Source organism: Panthera leo, chromosome A2 (assembly GCF_018350215.1).
Source record: "Panthera leo isolate Ple1 chromosome A2, P.leo_Ple1_pat1.1, whole genome shotgun sequence".
NCBI lineage: Eukaryota > Metazoa > Chordata > Mammalia > Carnivora > Felidae > Panthera > Panthera leo.
Window position 1 is genome coordinate 152,778,006 of NC_056680.1, and position 20,527 is coordinate 152,798,532.

A 20,527-nucleotide genomic window follows, 5' to 3' on the forward strand; every position below is an offset into this window, starting at 1 on the left:
GTATTCATTAGTTGATAAAGTCATATTCTTCATGTTTAGTAAACATTTAAACATTAATGTTCTGAGCCACTTTTACCCATTGGCAGCAAATTGTGTGGCATCATGGTGGGAACCTTCTTTGAACTCACGTACATAACTTCTTTAACAACTTCAGGATGGACAGATAATGCCACAAAAGAATTATGTGTAGTTCTCATTTATAGTGTTTCCTTAATTGTATTACACATCCCTGAAAGTTAAATACTTTCCAGCAGATTTTGTGCCTAATTAAAACCCTTTATGATATGTGACTTGGTCATGGCAGCTTCCCCCAGGCTTTGAGCATGTTTTACCGTAGTCTCTTTCAAGATGTTTAAACTGACTTTGTGTTACATGACTTGTAGCAGGTAAAATTTTTGCACTGCAGTGAAGAAATGAAACAAAACTACACTTCCCTTTTTAAGGGGAGTGCTGTCGTATATCCATTGATATATATGTTCTTCATTTACCATAAATTTTACCTCATAGCTCTATCACTGTTCTCTTTTGTGTACACTGATTTTCTGTGGGAATATTGCTTAGCTTGATAAGACTGTATAAATGGCATTAGAAATCTCATTTTAAAATTCTGAATATAGTGCCACTAATTTATATAATTCAACTGAAATGATAGTTGGATGAGAACAAAAATTCTTTGCCATGACTACATTTTCACATCTGTGGCTGACAGGAAAGTGTACCACATCTTACTCCTTTGTTGCCAACTGGCAAATTTCTTTTAATATCGATGGTAAAATGTGACGCTATTTCAGAAATGTGTTTGAAGTTTTCTTTTTTTTAACCTGTGAACTTGAGGAAGTATCAGAACTAAGAATGAAAGATGAAGAAATTACAAGCAAGTACGGAGTTATACAAGATGGGATTCCAGCTATGGTATTGAAAAGGATAATGATAAAAACTACTGTTGCTTACTGAGTGCCTGTTATGTACCAGGCCTGTGCTATGAATTGGCCTATATTCGTTCATTTAATCCTTATAATTGCCTGTGAAATTTACATTGCTGTGCTGCTTTTGCAAATGGCAAACAAAGCTGAGGGAAGATATATATTATCTGTCTGGGTCACAGATAGTGATGCAGCTGAGTTAAAACTTAAATCAGGATGAGTCCAAAGCTCATCCTTCAGTTGTGCTGTATCTTCCCCACAAGACACCCATGGTTTCCTAGTAACCACAGTACTAGCCATTACTATTTATCGAGTGTTAATTATATGCCAAGAAATGTGAAGAGTGCTTTAATAAGGGTATCATGTGTCATGTTAAGAAAGATATTGTAAGATTGAGTTGGGTGTTGTAGCGATTACACTATGAGGTTATAGTTCAAAAGTGAATATATCTCAGATAATAGAAATTTTACCCTGTTCCCACAGGGAAAGAACAGATGACAGAGATATAAATAACGAATTTTTTCCAGGTTGGGAAGTATTTCCTGGGGAATTAGTGAATGGTTATTTATTGTGGTTTTTACTCCTAGGATCATGTTTTTTTCTTTTTTTTGTAATTAAAAAAAATTTTTTTTTTTTAATGTTTATTTTTGAGAGAGACAAAGCATGGGTCGGGGAGGGGCAGAGAGAGGAAGACACAGAATCCGAAGCAGACTCCAGGCTCTGAGCTGTCAGCACAGATCCTGACATAGGGCTTGAATCACAAACCATGAGATCATGACCTCAGCTGAAGTTGGATGCTTCACTGACTAAGCCACTGAGGTGCCCCTCCTAGGAGTGTATTCTCTTAGAGAGCTAGGTATCCTAGATAGGGGATCTCATATGCCAAGGTGGGGAAGTCTGTACGGTTTGTGGTGTATTTTGGAAAAATTTGCACACGTTCATATGTGCTTCATATTTATAGAATGAAAAGATTAGAAATCAGGGGGTGCCTTGGGGGCTCCTTCGGTTGAGCATCTGACTTTTGGTTTTGTTTGACTCAGGTCATGATCTCTCGATTTGTGGGATCAAGCCCCGCATCAGGCTCTGCACTGACATTATGGAGCCTGCTTGGGATTCTCCCATCTCTTCATCTGTCTCTGCCCCTCCTGCACTCTCTTTCCCTCAAAATAAATACACATTTAAAAAGATTAGAAATCAGGAAGAGTGTAATTTTAACAGTGCATTTTACTTTTTCTTAGTCTTTTTTAATAAAAATAGATACTCTTTTTCCAGGTCTCGATCACACAGCAAGAATCCCAAAAGGTAAGTTTTACACAAAATGTACATAAGTATTGAAGTTGGGTTTTTTCCAGATGTTGTTTTCATAGATTAAATATTTTTTAAAAATGAATGAGAATTAATAGAGTAGTACTCTTAATTTCTTTTGTAGTTCAAGTATGGGCATTTTGTTTTAAGATGAAACTGGTCAGAAGGTACTCATGAACTACAGCCTAATTTTATCGGAGTAATATATACAGTGCCCTGGAGTTAAAGGGAAAACTAAAAACATTGGGGCGCCTGGCTGACTCAGTTGGTAGAACATGCAACTATTGATCTCAGGGTTGTAAGTTCAAGACCCACGTTGGGCATAGAGCCTATTGGACAACAAAAAAAGGGAAAGCTAAAAATATTTTAGAATATTTAAAATCTTTAGAAGTGCAGGCTAAATATGCGACAATATATATATATATATATATTTTTTTTTTTTTTTTAATTTTTTTATTTATTTTTGGGACAGAGAGAGACAGAGCATGAACGGGGGAGGGACAGAGAAAGAGGGAGACACAGAATCGGAAACAGGCTCCAGGCTCTGAGCCATCAGCCCAGAGCCCGATGCGGGGCTCGAACTCACGGACCGTGAGATCGTGACCTGGCTGAAGTCGGCCGCCCAACCGACTGCGCCACCCAGGCGCCCCGACAATATATTTTTAAAATAATTTTCGTGGTGCATGTAAGAAACAGATCAAAGTAAGGAGGGAGGGTGTAGGGTGTACCTGTTGAAAATATAAGCAGGTTGAATAGTGAATGCCTTTTTGAAAGAGGGATCCATAGCGAGATATTGAAGGGAAACTGAAATGTTTATTAGTTTATACCCTGGTCTTCACTTTATATGTTTATTACTTATAACTTTGTACCGAGATCACAAAAAACTTCAGAGGGGCACTTACATCTTTAAAGAGGACAAGAGAACACTTTCTTTTTAAAGCTTTGACATTAATATTTGACGTCTTTTTGAAGACATTCTTTAAAAGTTTTAGTAGTTGGTAATTTTTTTCTGAGAAAGCTGGGGAAGCATGGTGTATGTCGTCATTTTTTAAATTTTTTGTGTGCAATTTTCATTCCTATCCTTGAGTCGTTCTTGTGAGTCCATCCCCACTTAGAATGCCCTTTGTCATTCTTTGTCAAATCTTACAATTTTTCTTGTTCAGATAACTACTTTCTGAAACCTTTGGAGTACTCTTAACTCTAAAGTTAATTATTTCTCAAGAACTTTCCCCTGTGTACTAGAGCATTTGCTGTTATGAAAGAAAAACCTGCATTTCTTTTAGATGCCCCATAGTACTTTTTAGGATCTTTCAGTTGATGTGTTTCTGCTCCAAACACTAAAAAACTAATAAAAAGGACCAGTTTTGTCAGCCAGTTTATATTGTTGCTTCTGAAATCTAGGATGAATAAATAGAAACATTAAATGTTGAGAGTGTTCTTGTTTACCGGTTGATTAATGCAAATCAGTCCCTTTGTTGAAAAGATATTTAAACTGTTAGTACATAGAAAGTCTTCAGATATTGAGGCCAGAACGTTAATTTCTACCATTGTACTCCAAGGCACTTTTCTATACTTGGCCAATCCCCTTCTCTACCTCAATCTGTTTTTCATACGTCAATCAGAATATGCCCTTTAAAAAGTGAAATAAATTACGTCAGCCAAAAGGTATTCCATTTCACTTAATGGGAAGTGGAAATCCTTGCCATAGCTTTTAAGTAATCGATCTGAGATTGGGGTAAGTAGGTACCAGTTTATGTCTTGTGTCAGCATATTTATTAATAGCTCGCCCTTGCTTTTTATATAATTAACCATTGAAAGCATCCTAGTTTGAATGATACGGTACTTGGTCATTCTGCCCTTAAAACCCTGAATTATTCCCCTTGCTGAATTCATTCCAGCCGAACAGATCTTTTAGTCCTTCAATATGCTGAACTTTCTCCTACCTCCGAGCTTTTGCCCCTGTGTTCCCTCTACCTGAAGCAACCTTCTTTGAGATGGCGGATTACCTTATTTTGTCTTTGCTTAAATGCTATTTTACCAGAAAAGCCTTTCCTGCCTATTCTGTAAAAAGATTACAATCTTATTTCTCTGTCCATCTTTACCTTTTTAATATAACCTTTTTTTACTAGCCGACTTACAGTATTTACTGCTTACATATCGTGTGGAATAGAACCTCCATGAGGTTAAGGACTTTGCTTTATTTACTGCTCAGTCTTCCTAGTACTTAGTGCAAGATGCACCCAGTAAATACTTTTTAAATGAATGACTAATTATCTAGAATTTTGTAAAAGAGGAATGAATTTATGCATTGAAAGACATAAATTCATTATAGCTCAAAATGAGTGACTAAATCCCATTTAATTAAACTTGCATTGAATGAATTTTATGTTCTTTTCCCTATGCTGCTTGTCAGATTTTATTCAGTTGTGGAAATATTCGTTCAACTGTAGTTGATGCTGGGTTCACTCTATATGCCTTCTTTTGAATATAAATGTTGACATAAGCTGAATGCTTTTAAACTTGATTTAATAAAATAATCACTTGAAAATGAGCTCAGTTTGTAAATTGTATCACCTGAATAATATGCTTTTGAATTTATTAAATTATGAGAAAACATTACATTTTTAAAGTGACTTGAACAATTTTTTAACCGCTTTATTAAGGTATAATTTACATGCCGTAGGTTCAGCCATTTTAAGTGTATAAGTCCATTAGTTACAGTTATGCACTGTCAGTGTCAAGTTTAGATCATTGCTATCACTCTAAAAAGGGACAGTTAGAACAAAGTTTCATATCTTTCTTCCTGCTTGCTTTCCGTCACTTACCACACACACATGTTGTGAGTTTTGTGACCCAGTGGAGGCTTCAGAAGTGTTTTTCCTTCTAGCTACTTCAAAACGTTTTTCCTTGACTATAGTCCTATGTACTCACACTTTTTTTTTTTTATGATTAAAGTTCTCTAAAATGATTTATACATGTTTTTTACCTTCCCAAGCTCAGTACTGCTTACAAGAGAACAGCCTTACTGTGTTGATTACACTGTGACTAGGCATATTGTGGACATTAAAACTTATTTTGATGGTCATAAGATACAACCTTTTAAATTCAGAGTTACATTATCCTAAACACTGATCTCTTATGCCTCTCCTCCCTTTTTTATTCATGTCCATCAGATACATACTTTAGAAACAAAGTATACCAAAAAAATTTTAGGAATTTATTTAAATGAACTCCAAATCTCTAATCATCTAGATAGTACAATCCCTGGCATATAGTAGTGTTATACATTTAATTTTTATGATATTCTTGATATAAATTTATACGATATTTATTGACCTTTAAGAACTAATATTTCATTTTGAAATTGCAGTATGTAGTTATTTAACATACCAGCATTTTACTTTGGTGTAGATTTAGCTGACTTGAAACAGAACTAGCATCAAGCTTACTGAGCGATTGTTTCTCTTTAAAGAAGAGGCTTTAGCAAATGAGAAGTGCATTGCTGAGAAAGCTAAAAACTAAAGCAAATGGGTTTTGTAGGTCCAGGTCCAGAGAGCATCGCAGACACCGGTCTCGCTCCATGTCACGGGAACGGAAGAGGAGAACTCGCTCCAAATCTCGGGAGAAACGCCATCGCCACAGATCCCGCTCTAGCAGCCGAAGCCGCAGCCGTAGCCACCAGCGAAGTGGGCACAGTTCTAGAGACAGGAGCAGAGAGCGATCCAGGAGGAGGTACTGAGGTGTCCATAAGAGGATATGGAACTACCTTTATTAAAGGTTTACACTTGGAATACTATTGGTTTGAGACTTGCATCTGGTAACATGTACACATTTGTGTGTGAGTTTGTAACATTTTTTCCCCTGATTATATGGGTAGTTAAATAAATAATACACTTAGGAGCCAGAGTAAAGAAATTGGAACCGGTATGGGCAGAGGTTATTGCTTTTTCTCTGCTTAGTGTGTCTTGGGGAAAAAAAAGTACTTTGTGGACAATTTTAGGTACCAGTACCAATTTTTTCAGTATGTATTGGCGCATTAGGGGCTTTAAGAAGTCCTTTCATTTAAAGAGTTTATCTTTGTTTGACTTCTGTTTTCCAAACTTCTTTTGAGCTGGTGCACTTTTTCAGAGCAGACACATTCTGGTATATTGTTTAATCTGCACTCTAGGTATGCGTTGCTATATACAGTTCGCTTGGTGGGGCAGACTTAGACTCTTAAGGAGGGTAGACTTTCTTGGCATGGAAATTTAAAGGTTGCAAGGATGTGGTGTGTTTAAGGACCTGAAACTATATTCAGGATAGAGGATTAGTATGTGGTGGTGGAGCCTTAAGTACACACGGGCTACATCGACCAAGCTCCCAAAACTTCTCAGGTCACAAGATGGTCTTTAAAAGCCAGGTCATTTCTATGGCACATAACCCATGCTTAAAATTGCTTTTTTCATGAGAACTCTTAACTATGTATGTGATAAATCTTTTTTGAGTGCCTAGCACCTACTAGTCTTAAATTTTCTATCAATTACTCTGCATAAAGCCCATGAGAGAATCCACATAAAGGTGGTAAAAATTTTTTGTTTGGGTGTGGGGTGGATGGGAGGGAGGGAAGCCTTTGTTTGAAATCACTCACAAGCAGAGTTAATAGGTTAATACGATTTCACTAAATATTTTCTTATATTCTTACCTTGTTCCAAGTAGGTCTCTCCCCCCACCCCCAGCTTCATTGAGTTAGAATCGACAAAATTATAAGATATTTAAGGTGAACATTGTGGTGATTAGATATAGATATATAGATATATAGATATATCTATATATCTATATATCTATACACACATTATAAAAGAGGTCCCACCATGGGTTAATTAACCTATCCTTCACCTCAGCTGTTTTTCCCTTTTTTTTTTTTTTTTCTCCAGTGAAAAGATTTAAGTTCTCTTATTAGGACATTAAGTAGTTCTTCAGTTAACTTTTAATCAGTAAGAGTCGTATACTTGCTTCTATACTAGGCCTACTAAAAAAAGAAGTGTAACAGTTGAGCAATTTTTTCAAGTTAGAACACAAGACTAACATCTTTGACAATAAACAGACTGATCTCATACTTAACATATAAAGTGCTAAAGTATACATCAAAATAATACAGGAGTTTAGATGAGGGAAATACCAGAGAAGTAAAAAAATGGGTTCAGATAGTAGGTAAAACCAGGTAGGAGAAAGATATTCCGGATGGATTATCATAGACACTTGCAGAGAATGAGGAGGGACTTTATAAGGGACATAGTTCCTAAAGTGATTTGCTTGCTGGCCATTCATCTCATACTCTTAAAACTGTAGACCCACAGTGCAGTGCCCAATAAATGCATTAAAAAAAGGAATCACCCTACTGGTTGTTGGAAGGTCTAGAGAGTTTGTCTTGTGAACCTGCCCACCTGTCATTGTTTCTGGTATCTGTGAACTCTGATGTCTGTTGGTGGTGGGGATGGAAGGGAGGGGCATGTCTCCTCCCCTGGGATTGTGTTATCCTAGTCCTGAATGGTTCCTGCATTTATGAAGTTGTATAGGACATTTTTCCACTATCCTACATGCCACCCCTGGTGTTTTCAGCATGTTCATAAACAGGTTTATTTTTGTAAAACTATTAAAAGTTTTTGCTTTTCTCAAGAGCACTTCTAATCTCGACAACTTATTCTCTTTCAAAGCAGCATTGTGTTTTTACCAAAAATTAGCAGCCAATTGCTATTCAAACCTACATGTTAGTACATAAAACGTCAAGTTACTGCTATATATTTCAGTTTAAATTTCAAGGTAAAAGTCCTAATTCAAAGTCTTAATGATTTGCTGTTTCCCCACCCCAACTGTGAAATACTGGTCTGAATTCTGTTAGTGACATTTCCCTGGCAACAGTTACCTTAATAAATGAGGACTTGGCTTGCATTTTTCTACATCCTGGTCTTTTCAAACACGTGGTGCAGACTTCACAGTCAGATTAGTTGGGTTCGGTGGCTGTGGCCAAATAATCTAATTATCCTGTCATCTCCCTCCCATCTTTTAAGTACTTGGGTTATTAGTATTGGTAATTTAAATGAATTGTTGAGTGTAAATAAAATGCTTATGGAAGGGACATTGTAATCTCTCAAGATCCTAGTTGATGCTCATCTCGTGGTTATTTTCCAGTTATTACTGACCTTTGAGACTTACCTGCCGTTGTATCTAATGCTTAGGCATCTTCTCTCCATGTTACATTCTTAGATTCTGGAGAGGAACAGTGTAACCAGACATGCGCTGTGATTTTTTTTTTTTCCTACATCTTTTAAAAATTAAGCTTATTCTAACGTTAAGTAGAATGCTCAAAGTTGACATTTTAATCTTTCAACCTTTTTTGGTTCAGTCCTACCTTTTTTTTTTTTCCTGCATTAGAAGCTCAAAGTATTAGCTAACCCATGTTCACACTTAGAATCTGAAGCCTGGTTAAGAGATGATTATGTAAAAGTACCATGTCACCTGTAAAGAACCAAATATATGTAATATATAGTATTAATTCATTCTAGAGATTGAAAGTATAGATTTCATATTCTGATCCCATCATATCCTTTGGTTTTCCTTCTGATTGAATCTCTGATAAGAGTTTGTTATCACTTACCTTTCTCATTGAAATTGGGTATGGGAATGGAGAGATGGTGTAAAGAAGCCATTATGGTTAATCAAGATGTAGTGTGATCATCTTTCTGTCTTCCATTCTTATTTTTTTCTGTTGGTTGAATGAGCTCACTCAGGAGGAGTAAAGATTTTAAAAATAATAAATGGTTATCTGAAGCCATATCATTAATTGAGTACTTCCTTATCTAAGTTGAGTGTTGGCAAACTATTGCCTGCAGGCCAAATCTGGCCCCATAGCCGGTTTTTGAATAGCCAGTGAGCTGTGGGTGGTTTTTAAATTGTTGAAGGGTTGATAAAAAGAAAAGGAAGAAGAATATCTACCTAAAATATTTACTCTCTGGCCCAACAGCAAGGAAAATAAGATTTGCTGACCTCAGTTGTAAGTCTTAAATTTCCATCCAGTTTGGAACCTGTATTCTGTTCATAGGCTTTTTAAAAATCGGTTTAACACTTTCCTTTTTAAAGATACTGTCTATGTACTATTTTCATATTAAATACATTTGCCATGAATTAGAAACATTTTATGATTGCCTCTGAAATAATGAGAATATCCTAGAAGTCATTATTTTAGCTTACGGTTTTTGACCCTTACCTACTTGTTTTCACCCATCTCCCTTGTCACCTTGGGTAGTGCTCTTTTCAGCCTGAAAACTGGCTCCTCTGTCTTTCTTGGATGTAGTCTGTATATCTTCAGCTATCAGTACCTTAATATTTATCCGATTCTTTGGATATTGGGTTTCCCAACACATTTTGCTCCTCAAATTAATATTTTTCAGATCCTCAAAAGAAAGATTCAGAGACCAAGACTTAGCATCACGTGACAGAGACAGGAATTCAAGAGACAGATCACCTCGTGACAGAGACCGAAAAGATAAGAAGCGGTCCTATGAGAGCGCTAATGGCAGATCAGAAGACAGGAGGAGCTCTGAAGAGCGCGAAGCAGGGGAGATATAATTAGCTGTGTACATATCCTCAATCCTTAAGCTTCCTATGGAGTTACATACTATTGTTTAGTTTACAGCTATTGGGGGTTACAGTGAGCAGTTCCAGACTCCAATCCAAATAGGCTAGATGCACAGTATCTAACTCGATCTGAACTGAACTTGTTTTCCCTGATGAAGCCTAAAACTACATCCATAGTTTCTGGTGAACCTGTAATGCGATTCTGAAAGTACAGTTTTATATAATAAGATGCTGATATCTTTATTCTTTCTAGTAGGAGTGATAGTGAACGAATTGTGTTGCTTGCCTTGGGAATTTTTGAACATTTGTAAAATGCTGTCTTCCTTTCTAGTCCACAAACAACAGCTTTCAGAATTTTTCTTTTTAATTCTTCTTCCTCTGACTTTTGTATCCCCTAATACCTCCACCCTCTAATTATAGGAGAAAGGGGGAGCAGGGAAGCAATATGACTTCTGTTCTAAGGTTCTGTTCCCATTATTATGAGCTGATTACAGAGCATTTATACTGGAAAGTGTGCTGGAGAAATTTCAATACCCGGAGTTTTTGTTTTGTTTTACAGTGCCTATTTAGAGTTGGAAGTTGAACAGCCTGTTGCATCACATACTTTGCTTTTTTATTGAAATTTTGAAATCCAACATGTCTTGATTTTTCTGTTCTATTGAATTGCTATGTTCAGGATGTTTTGAAAAGGGGGGTGGGGCAGGGACTCTTTCATAAGCACTTGTTTTATTTTGTGTGTGTGTGTGTGGAGTATAAAGGCTACAACCTTATTGTAAAAAATAATAAAATGAAACAATCACCACCACCATCATTAAACTGTAACTTGTCTAGTAAATTGTCACTAGAACTATTTGATGTGGGCATTTCTTCTGTTCTATCATCATTAGTGCCTTACTGTGCAAGGCACCAAAGGAAATAAACACATACTTGCCAAGATGAACTGTTGCTCTGCCTGGTCCAGCCCGGGCCCCTGCTGACTGTATTCCAGCTGTTTTAGGGCTGTCTGCAACAAATGCTATAGAGAGGGACTAGACCTGCAAAAGAAATTGGGTTTTTCTGGTTTTGTTTTTTTCATTCAGCCAACCAAAATAAAAACATGGTGTAATCAATGTAATGAGCATAACAATTTCTGCACTGAAGAGCTATGTACCTACCAGTGATTTTAAACAGTAGTGGGCAGGTGTCACTTGTGATTCTAGAAAATCAAGGAACAAAAATACTTCAGTGAAGTTAGTGTCTGTGTTACAGTTAACAAACATCACCTTCCAATAACTGTCTTCGGTCCCATAAGTGTGTGGGCCATAGAGGGGAAGGGAACCTAATTTTAAGTGGCAAATTTGCATCTAAAAGGGACACTCACCAGGTTTACCAGGCTGTGCATCTTTACCTGAAAGTTTTCTACCATATTTGGTTCCATGTATTCCAGTTTATTCAGAGTTTAACTATCTGAGACCCATCTTCCATCAGTGGCCCATTCTCTTTTATTCTTGATTTCTGAGAAACTGTTTTGTATCTACTTTGTTCCTAGTGGTCTGCTCTATTCTCAATCCTTACAAGTACTGTGGATTTAATACCACAGTTGATCTGTAATAAGATCAAACAGGTTAAGCTGGTAGGTGCAAGAAGATTGTGACCAAACTCCCAACAAAACATTGGAAAATGGGTTTTACTTACCAGTGTTTGTGTAGCTAGAATTTACTACCTGCTGTCTAGTTGTATACCTGCTGTATAATTATTAGTTGTTAATACAGTTGTCATTTGTAGGCAATACAGGCTACACAACCATCAACAGGTCAGTGGTAGTCCATAAAGAATATCCTCATCCTCATGGTGGGTCACTTCAGTTGCAGGATTCTCTAAATGATCAATCCCATTTAAAAAATCCTTTTTAGAACAATTCTGTTGCTTAGGTACTTCTAGCATTTGGACTTTAAGAAATGTAGATTTTTTTTTTTTTTTTAATCCCAGTCATCACCCTTAAGCCAGGGTGGCCACTCTGAATTAGAATAACCATAAATCTCTGTATCTTTCAGAAAACGGTTTGCTCCATACTGAAAAGGACTTAAGACCGATAAAGCAAACCTGTCTTTACTATTTATACAGTTTTATTCAGGGCAGCTTACAGACAAGAGGCAATTGGGTGGGTGCATGGATGATCCAGGTTACTGTGCAGATGTCCTCCACCCCTAGTTCTAAGCCATATGATTCACAGCTGCACAGACCTTAATCCCCACATTTTTTAAAACAAGGAACAGGATGGTAAGGTCACAGTGTTACCCTAAGTGGCACCACCTGGTGGTGGTAGATGGCAGCAGAATACTAGGACCCTGGGCTTGCCTCGTCCCACAATACAAGTAGGTAACTAGCAAGTCATCTTAAATACCCCCAGAAATCGACTTTGAGACTGGCAAAAGAAACGCCACAGCTAAAGGTAAGGAAGATACCAAATCGAAGGTAGGAGGCACAGAGATCTAGTTTGGGGAGAAATGGATCCTGGCTGCTGTGGAGAGGAGCACTAGGGGAACACAGAAGGAGAACGTTTCCTCATAGCCATTGGTTTGGAAAGTGAGAAGGGATTAATTTCTTGAGTTGTTGCACTGCTTTGGGGTTTAAAGCCTGAAGTTTTTGAGTGTTAGAAGGTTGGGCTCCTGGAGAGACCAGTCCATAGGCATCAGGGCTGCCCTTGGAGAAGGTAGGCAAACAATCTGGGGACATAGAGCTTGGAAACAGCAGAGCGCCAGTGGAACCCAGTGGGGAGATTATTTGCTCTTCTCAGAGTGTGCCCAAAGGCAGTGTTCACAGAGACGCCTCTCCAATAACGAAGGAACTGGCTGGTGCTGTTACCCTCCCGTGCCCCTCAGCATACACACAAGAGCCACCTGCAGGAACCAGTGAAGTATAGTCACTGGCTACCTAACTTGCTCACAGCCCTACCCCCCTTATGCTCCAATAGAACTGCTCCTCCCAGGCTTGCTTCACTCCTAGGCTGGTGGGCCCCCTTATCCAGAAGACCAGCACAAAGCCCTGCCCCTGCATGTCTCCCAACTACAGTTTTGCAGGGCCTCAGTTTCACTGGAGGTGGTAACAGGTTTCATCTCACAAGCAGACCAAAATACACAACTGAAACTGGCCAGCTAGAACATTCAGGCCAGGGACCAAACACTGCTCACAGGAGGCAAGGAGAGCTGCTGCAGATGACAGGCCTGAAGGACAGAGCAGCCAGAACAGCAGCAGAACACTTAAAGCACCTATGGGAGACACACCCTGAAACACCAGTCCCTGGACACCACATGACCTCTTCGTAACGCCAATACTTTCAGCAGCCAGAGACCTAACTGGCTAACCCACAGAAGCAGGCAGTGACTTAGACAAAATGAGCAAATTTATCCCAAATGAACAAGTTAAGGCTATGGCCAGAGATTTAAGCCACATAGATAAAAGTAATATACGTGTTCAAGAATTGGAAGCAATGATCATTCGGATACTGGGCTTGAGAAAAGCATGAAAGATCAGTGAGACCCTTATGACAGAGATAAAAATTTAAAAAGAACATGAGGGTAATAAAGGAGATTACAAACATGCTTGATGCAGTCAACAGCAGGCTGAAACAATCAGCAACAAGTTAATGACTTAGACTAATGGAAAGTAACCAAGCTGAACAAAAGAGGAAAAAATTCTGCCAAACAAGAACAGACTTAAGGAATTAAGTGACTCCAAACAAAATAGCATTTGTATTACAGGAGTCCCAGAAGGGGCAGAGAGAGAGCGAGAAAAGGGGGCAAAAAATTTCTCTCAAGAAGTTGTAGCTGAAAACTTCCCTAATCTGAGGAAGTAAAAAGACATCTAGATCCAGGAGTCATAGAGAACTCCCATTAAAAAAAAAAAAAAAAAAAAAAAAATCAAAAGCAAGCCAACACTAAGACATACTGTAATTAAATTTTCAACATATAGTGATAAAATATCTTAAAAGCAGCAAGACAAAAGACTCTTACTTATATGGGAAAACCCTTAGGGCTGTCAGATTTTTTCATCAGAAACTGCAAGCCAGAAGGGACTGGCATGGTATATTCCAAATAGTGGTAAAAATCTGCAGCCAACAATGCTCTATCCAGCAAGGCTAACATTGAAAGTAAGAGAAAGAATTTCACAGACAAAAACTAACATTCATGACCACTAAACCACGGTTGCAAGAAATACTAAAGGGGACTCTGCATAGAAAAGACACAAAGTGACAGTATGAAGGTAGGAAATATAAATGCAGTAAAAATGATTTTCAATTAAAAAAAAAAAAGTCAGGACCCTGGGTGGCTCAACTGGTTGAACATCTGACTTGATTTCAGCTCAGGTCATGATTTCAGTTTGTGGGATCAAGCCCCGTGTCAGGCTCCACACTGACAGCACAGAGCCTGCTTGGGATTCTGTCTGCCCTTCCCTCCACTTGTGCTTTTGCTCTCAAAATAAATAAAAATAGGGGTGCCTGTGTGGCTCAGTCAGTTGAGCATCCAGTTCTTGATTTTGTCTCAGGTCATGAGCCCACTGCACCAATGGTGTGGAGTCTGCTAGGCTCGCTCTCTCTCTCTGACCCTCCCACACTTGCTCTCTCTCAAAATAAATAAACTTTAATAATTAGAAATTTTAAAAAACTTTTGAGAAAAATCAGTCGAGGAATTCACAAAACAACAGGATAAAAGGATGCAAAATATGACAGCATATACCTGAACTGTGTGAGGACAGGAGTCAAGAATGGGTCGAACTTCAGCAGCTATCAAGTTAATATAGACTACAATATGCAGAAGGTGTTACATGCAAACCTAATGGTAACCACAAAAACTAATAAAGATGGGAAGAATAAAGAGATAGAAATCGCAGTCACTGAAGAAAACCAGAGACCATGAAATGAAGACGAAGGATCAGAAAAATCCTCTACAACCTGAGAACAAGTTATGAAATGGCAATAAATTTTTACCAATAATTACTTTCAGTGTAAATGGAGTAAATGCTCTATAATCAAAAAAGACATAGGGTGACAGAGTAGATTTAAAAAAAAAGACCCATCTATATGAGCCTACAAGAGACTCAATCTAAAAAATATTTTTAAATGTTCCCAAAAAACAATCTAGTGAAGAAAGGGGCAGAAGACATGAATAGACACTTTTCCAAAGAAGACATCCAGATGGCCAACCGACATGAAAAAATGCTCAACATCACTCATCATCAGGGAAATACAAATCAAAACCACAATACCACCTCACACCTGTCAGAATGGCTAACATTAATAACTCGTGGCAGCAACAGATGTTGGTGAGGAGGCAGAGAAAGAGGATCTCTTTTGCACTGCTGGTGGGAATGCAAACTGGTACAGCCACACTGGAAAACAGTATGGAGGTTCCTCAAAAAATTAGAAGTAGAACTACCCTATGACCCAACAATTGCACTGTTAGGTATATACCCAGGGGATACAGGTATGCTGTTTCCAAGGGGCACATGCACCCCATTGTTTATACCAGCAGTATCAATAATAGCCAAAGTATGGAAAGAGCCCAAGTGTCCGTCAATGAATGAATGGATAAAGATGTGATACACACACACACACACACACACACACACACACACACACACACACAATGGAGTATTACTCAGCAATCAAAAAGAATGAAATCTTGCCATTTGCAACTACGTGGATGGAACTAGAGAGTATTATGCTAAGTGAAATTAGAGAATGACAGGTATCATAGGACTTCACTCATGTGACTTTAACACACAGATAGATGAACACAAGGGAAGGTAAGCAAAAATATAAAAACAGGGAGGACAAAACATAAACTCTTAAATATGGAGAACAAACGGTTACTGAAGGGTTGTGGGAGGGGGGGGTGAGCTAAATGGGTAAGGGGCATTAAGGAATCTACTCCTGAAATCATTGTTGCACTTTGTGCTAACTAACTTGGATGTATATTAAAAAAATAAATTTTTAAATGTTTATCTTTTGAGAGAGAGCACAAGCAGGGGAGGGGCAGAGAGAGAGGGAGACAGAATCTGAAGCAGGCTCCAGGCTCCAAGCATCAGCACAGAGACTGACGTGGGGCTCAAACTCACAAACTGACTGAGCCACCCAGGCGCCCAACGTTTTTGTTATTTTTTAATTAAAAAAACATTTTTTTAAGTAATCACTACCAGCATTTGGTTCAAACAACCCAAGCAAGATCGAGTTTCATGCTTCACTGACTGAGCCAGCCAGGTGCCCCAAGAGACTCTAGAGTTAAAGACACTTGCACATTTCAAAGTGAGGGTGTGGAGAAACATTAATAATTCAAGTGAATACCAAAGGAAAGCTGAAGTAGCAGTACTTACATCAGACAAACTAGACTTTACAAGAAAGACCGTAGAGGCACCTAACTCAGATGGTTGAGTGTCCAACTCTTGATTTCAGCTCAGGCCATGATCTCACAATTCATAAGATTGAGCCTTATGTCAGGCTCCACGTTGTCAGCACATGCCTGTTTGGGATTCATTCTCTCTGTCTCTCCCTCCCTCCCTCCCTCAATAAACTTAAAAAGAAAAACAAACAAACAAACAAACAAAAAAAACAATTGTAAATCTTTCTGCACCCAAATGGGAGCACCCAGATACATAAAACAAGAATATAAAAACTAATTGATAACCATACCATGTTAGTAGTTAACACTGCGCTTAAATCAATGGACAGATCATCTAAGCAGAAAATCAACAAGGAAACAATGGATTTGAATGACACACTGGACCAGATGGACCTAACAGATATATTTAGAACATTCCATCCTAAAACAGAATACACATTCAAGTGCACATGGAACATTCTCCAGAACAGATAACCTATTAGTCCACAAAACAAGCCTCAACAAATTTAAGATCAAAGTCCTACCATGTACCTTTTTTGACCACCACACTATGAAACTACGAGTCAACCACAAGAAAAAATCTGGTAAGACCACAAACACATGAAGGTTAAATAAATAGCATGCTACTAAACAATGAAATGGGGGTGGCAAAAACAATGAATGGGTCAGCCAGGAAATGGAAGAAAATAAATCTATGGTAACATGAAAATGAAAACAATGGTCTAAAACCTTTGGGATGCAGCACAAGTGGTCCTGAGAGGGAAGTATGTAGAAATCCAGGTCTGCCTCAAGAAGCAAGAAAAATCTCACAATGTAACCTTACACTTAAAGGAGCTAAAAAAAGATCAAAGTTTAAAGCCAGTAGAAGGAAGGAAAGAAGATTAGAGCAGAAATAAATGATAAAGAAATTGGAAAAAAAAAAAAAAAAAACCTTAATAAAACCATGAGCTGGTTCTTTGAAAAAATTAATAAAATTGGCCAACCTCTAGCCAGACTTAAGAGAAAGGACCCCAAATAAATATCACAAATGAAAGAGAAGTAACAACCAACACCACAGAAATACAAACAATTTAAAAAGATTATGAAAATTACACGCCAACAAATTGGACAAACTGAAGAAACGGATCAATTCCTATAAATTACCTATAGGTAACCTATAAATTACCAACACTCAAGAAGGAATAGAAAATTTAAACAGATTGATGACCAGTAAAGAAATTCAATCAATAATCAAAAATCTCCCAATAAACAGAAATCCAGGGCCAGATGGCTTTACAGGCAAATTCTACCAAATTAATTTAAAAGAATTAAAGGAATAATTTAAAAGAATACCTATTCTCAAACTACTCCAGCAAAGCAAATAGACAAGGAAGGAAAACTTCCACATTCATTCTATGAGGCCAGCATTATCCTGATCCCAAAGCCAGATAAAGACACAGCTAACAAAAAAACAAAACAACAAAAAAACGAACTACAGGCCGGTATCCCTGATGAACAAGGATACAAAAATCCTCAACAAAATACTAGCAAACTGGAGCCAACAGTGTGTTAAAAAAATCATTCACCACAATCAAGTGTGATTTATTCTTGGGTTGTAAGAGTGGTTCCATATTCACAAATCCATCAACGTGATACACTCTATTAATAAAAGATTAAGGACCATACAGTCATTTTGATAGATGCAGAAGCAGCATTTGACAAAGTACAATACCCATTCAGGATAATGGGTACAAAGTAGGTTTAGAGGGGACATAACTCAATGTAATAAAGGCCATATATGAAAAACCCACAGCTAATATCATCCTAAACAGGGAAAAAGCAACTTTTTCTCTGCTGTCAGCAACAAGACAGGGATGTCAGCTCACCACTTTTATTCAGCATACTACTGGAAGTCCTAGCCACAGACAACAAAAAGAAAAACATCAAAATCCTTAAGGGAGAAATCAAGCTCACTGTTTGCAGATAATAGGATACTATAGGTAGAAAACCTGAAAGACTCCACCCCAAAACTGCTAGGATTTATAAATTCAGTGAAGTCGCAGGACACAAAAGTCAGCATAGAGAAATCTGTTGCATTTCTATATACCAATGACGAAGCAGCAGAAAGAGAAACTAAGGAATTAGTCCTGTTTACAGTTGCACCAAAAATAATAAGATACCTAGGAATAATTCTAACCAAGGAGGTGAAAGACCTGTACTCTGAAAACTAAAACACCGATGAAAGAAATTGACAATGACACAAGGGAAATGGAAAGACATTCCATGCTTGTGGGTTTCAAGAACAAATAGCATTAAAGTGTCTATACTACACAAAGCAATTTACAGATTTAATGCAATTCCTGTCAAGTCGTTTTCACAGAACTAGAACGAGCAATGCATAAATGTGTATGGAACTATACAAGACCCTGAATAGCCAAAGCAATCTTGAAAACTAAAAGCAAAGCTGGAGGCATCACAATTCCAGACTTCAAGTTATATTACAAAGCTGTAGTAATCACAACAGTATGGTGTTGGCATAAAAATAGATACAGAGATCAATGGATCAGAACAGAAAGCCCAGAAATAAGCCCACCCTTATATGGTCAATTAATCTTCAATAAAGGAGGCAAGAATATGCAACAGGAAAAAGACCATCTCTTCAACAAATTTTGGAAAAACTGGACCTCTTTCTTACAGCACACACAAAAGTAAACTTAAAGTGGATCAAACACCTAAATGTGAAATCCTTGAAGAAAACACAAGCAGTAATATCTCTGACATCAGTTGTACCAACTTCTTTCTAGATAGGTCTCCTGAGGCAAAGGCAACCAAAGCCAAAATAAACTATTGGGGCTATATCAAAATTAAAAGCTTTTGCACAGCAAAGAAAACAATCAACCAAACTAAAAGGGAACATACTAAATGGGAAAAGGTATTACAAATGGTATATCCCATAAGGGGTTAGTGTCCAAAATCTATAAAGAACGTATTCAACTCAACACCCAAAATGTTAATAATCCAATTAAAACTGGGCAGAAAACATGAATAGACATTTCTCCAAAGAAGACATCCAGATGGACAGCAAACACATGAAAAGATGCTTAGCATCACTCATCATCAGGGAAATGCAAATCAAAACTACAACAAGCTATCACCTCACACCTGTCAGAATGAGTAAACTCAGAAATCCAAAAAACAAGTGTTGGCAAGAATGTGGACAAAAAGAAACCCTCTTGCATGGCTGGTGAGAATGCATGCTGGTGCACTGTGGAAAACGGTACGGAGGTCCCTTACCCTACCATCCAGCAATCACACTACTGGGTATTTAACCAAAGAATACAAACACACTAATTCCAGTGCATGTGGAATGAATACATGCATCTGATGTTTATAAGAACATTATTTACAATGGCCAAATTATGGACACAGCCCAACTGTCCATTGATTGATGGATGGATAAAGAATATGAGATATAGATATAGATATAGATAACAGATATAGATAATAGATATAGATGTAAGACTTAGCCATAAGAATGAAATCTTGCCATTGCCAACAACATGGATGGAGCTAAAAATGATTATGCTAAGAGAAATGAGAGGAACACATACCATATTATTTCACCCATGTGGAATTTAAGAAACAAAACAAAGGGAAGAGAGAGAGGGGCAGACCAAGAAACAGACTTTTAAGGTATAGAGAACAAACTGATGGTTACCAGAGGAGAAGTGGGTGGGGGGATGGGTCACATAGGTGAGGGGGATTAAGGAGGACACCTGTGATGAGCACTGGGTGATATATGGAAGTGTTGAATCACTATATTGTACACCTGAAACCATTATACTGTATGTTAACTGGAATTTAAATAAAAACTTCAAGTGTCACCACCTGTGCACCAGAGGGTAGAACAAGATGGAAGGCCAAAGATGGAGTTGGTGTTGCGAACACTCCTACACTTTACTCCTGACATCTTTATGGCCCATATAACACTTGTGTGCCATTCTTCCTCTATGACCCTGGAGCTAGATATTGGGAAATCCGTTGCAGCCCCAAGCTACAGCAACTATATAAACAGCCAACAGGAGATTCCTAGCCACCTGGTCAAGAGGTCCTTTCCTCACCCAACAGTTGGAGGGATTGTGAACTTTAGCTTACGTAATGGTCCAGGACAGGAAGACATTTCCTGATGCAAGAGGAAGGTACATTAGTGCAAGACTAGGGGCGATAAGACTCATGGTTTTACAGACCATAGACATGGCAAATTTTTCTTGAGCAGTAACGCAGTAGCTGTTTGGTCCTCATGAGCTAATAGCTCTGGCTTTTCAACAT

At 38.0% G+C, this 20,527-nt stretch overlaps 1 protein-coding gene across 16 annotated transcripts in view; it reads left to right on the forward strand.

Moving 5' to 3' along the window:
- The window catches only part of LOC122212297 (putative RNA-binding protein Luc7-like 2), a 57,036-nt gene extending 46,254 nt beyond the window's left edge, over nucleotides 1-10,782 (forward strand). For all 16 annotated transcript variants that reach the window (XM_042926170.1, XM_042926141.1, XM_042926151.1 and 13 more), the window contains 3 exons: nucleotides 2,196-2,225; nucleotides 5,769-5,960; nucleotides 9,656-10,782. In XM_042926170.1, the coding sequence (XP_042782104.1) occupies nucleotides 2,196-2,225; nucleotides 5,769-5,960; nucleotides 9,656-9,833 (400 nt within the window). In that variant the 3' untranslated portion in view covers nucleotides 9,834-10,782. The remainder of the gene's footprint in view (nucleotides 1-2,195; nucleotides 2,226-5,768; nucleotides 5,961-9,655) is intronic.
- Nucleotides 10,783-20,527: the final 9,745 nt, after the last annotated feature.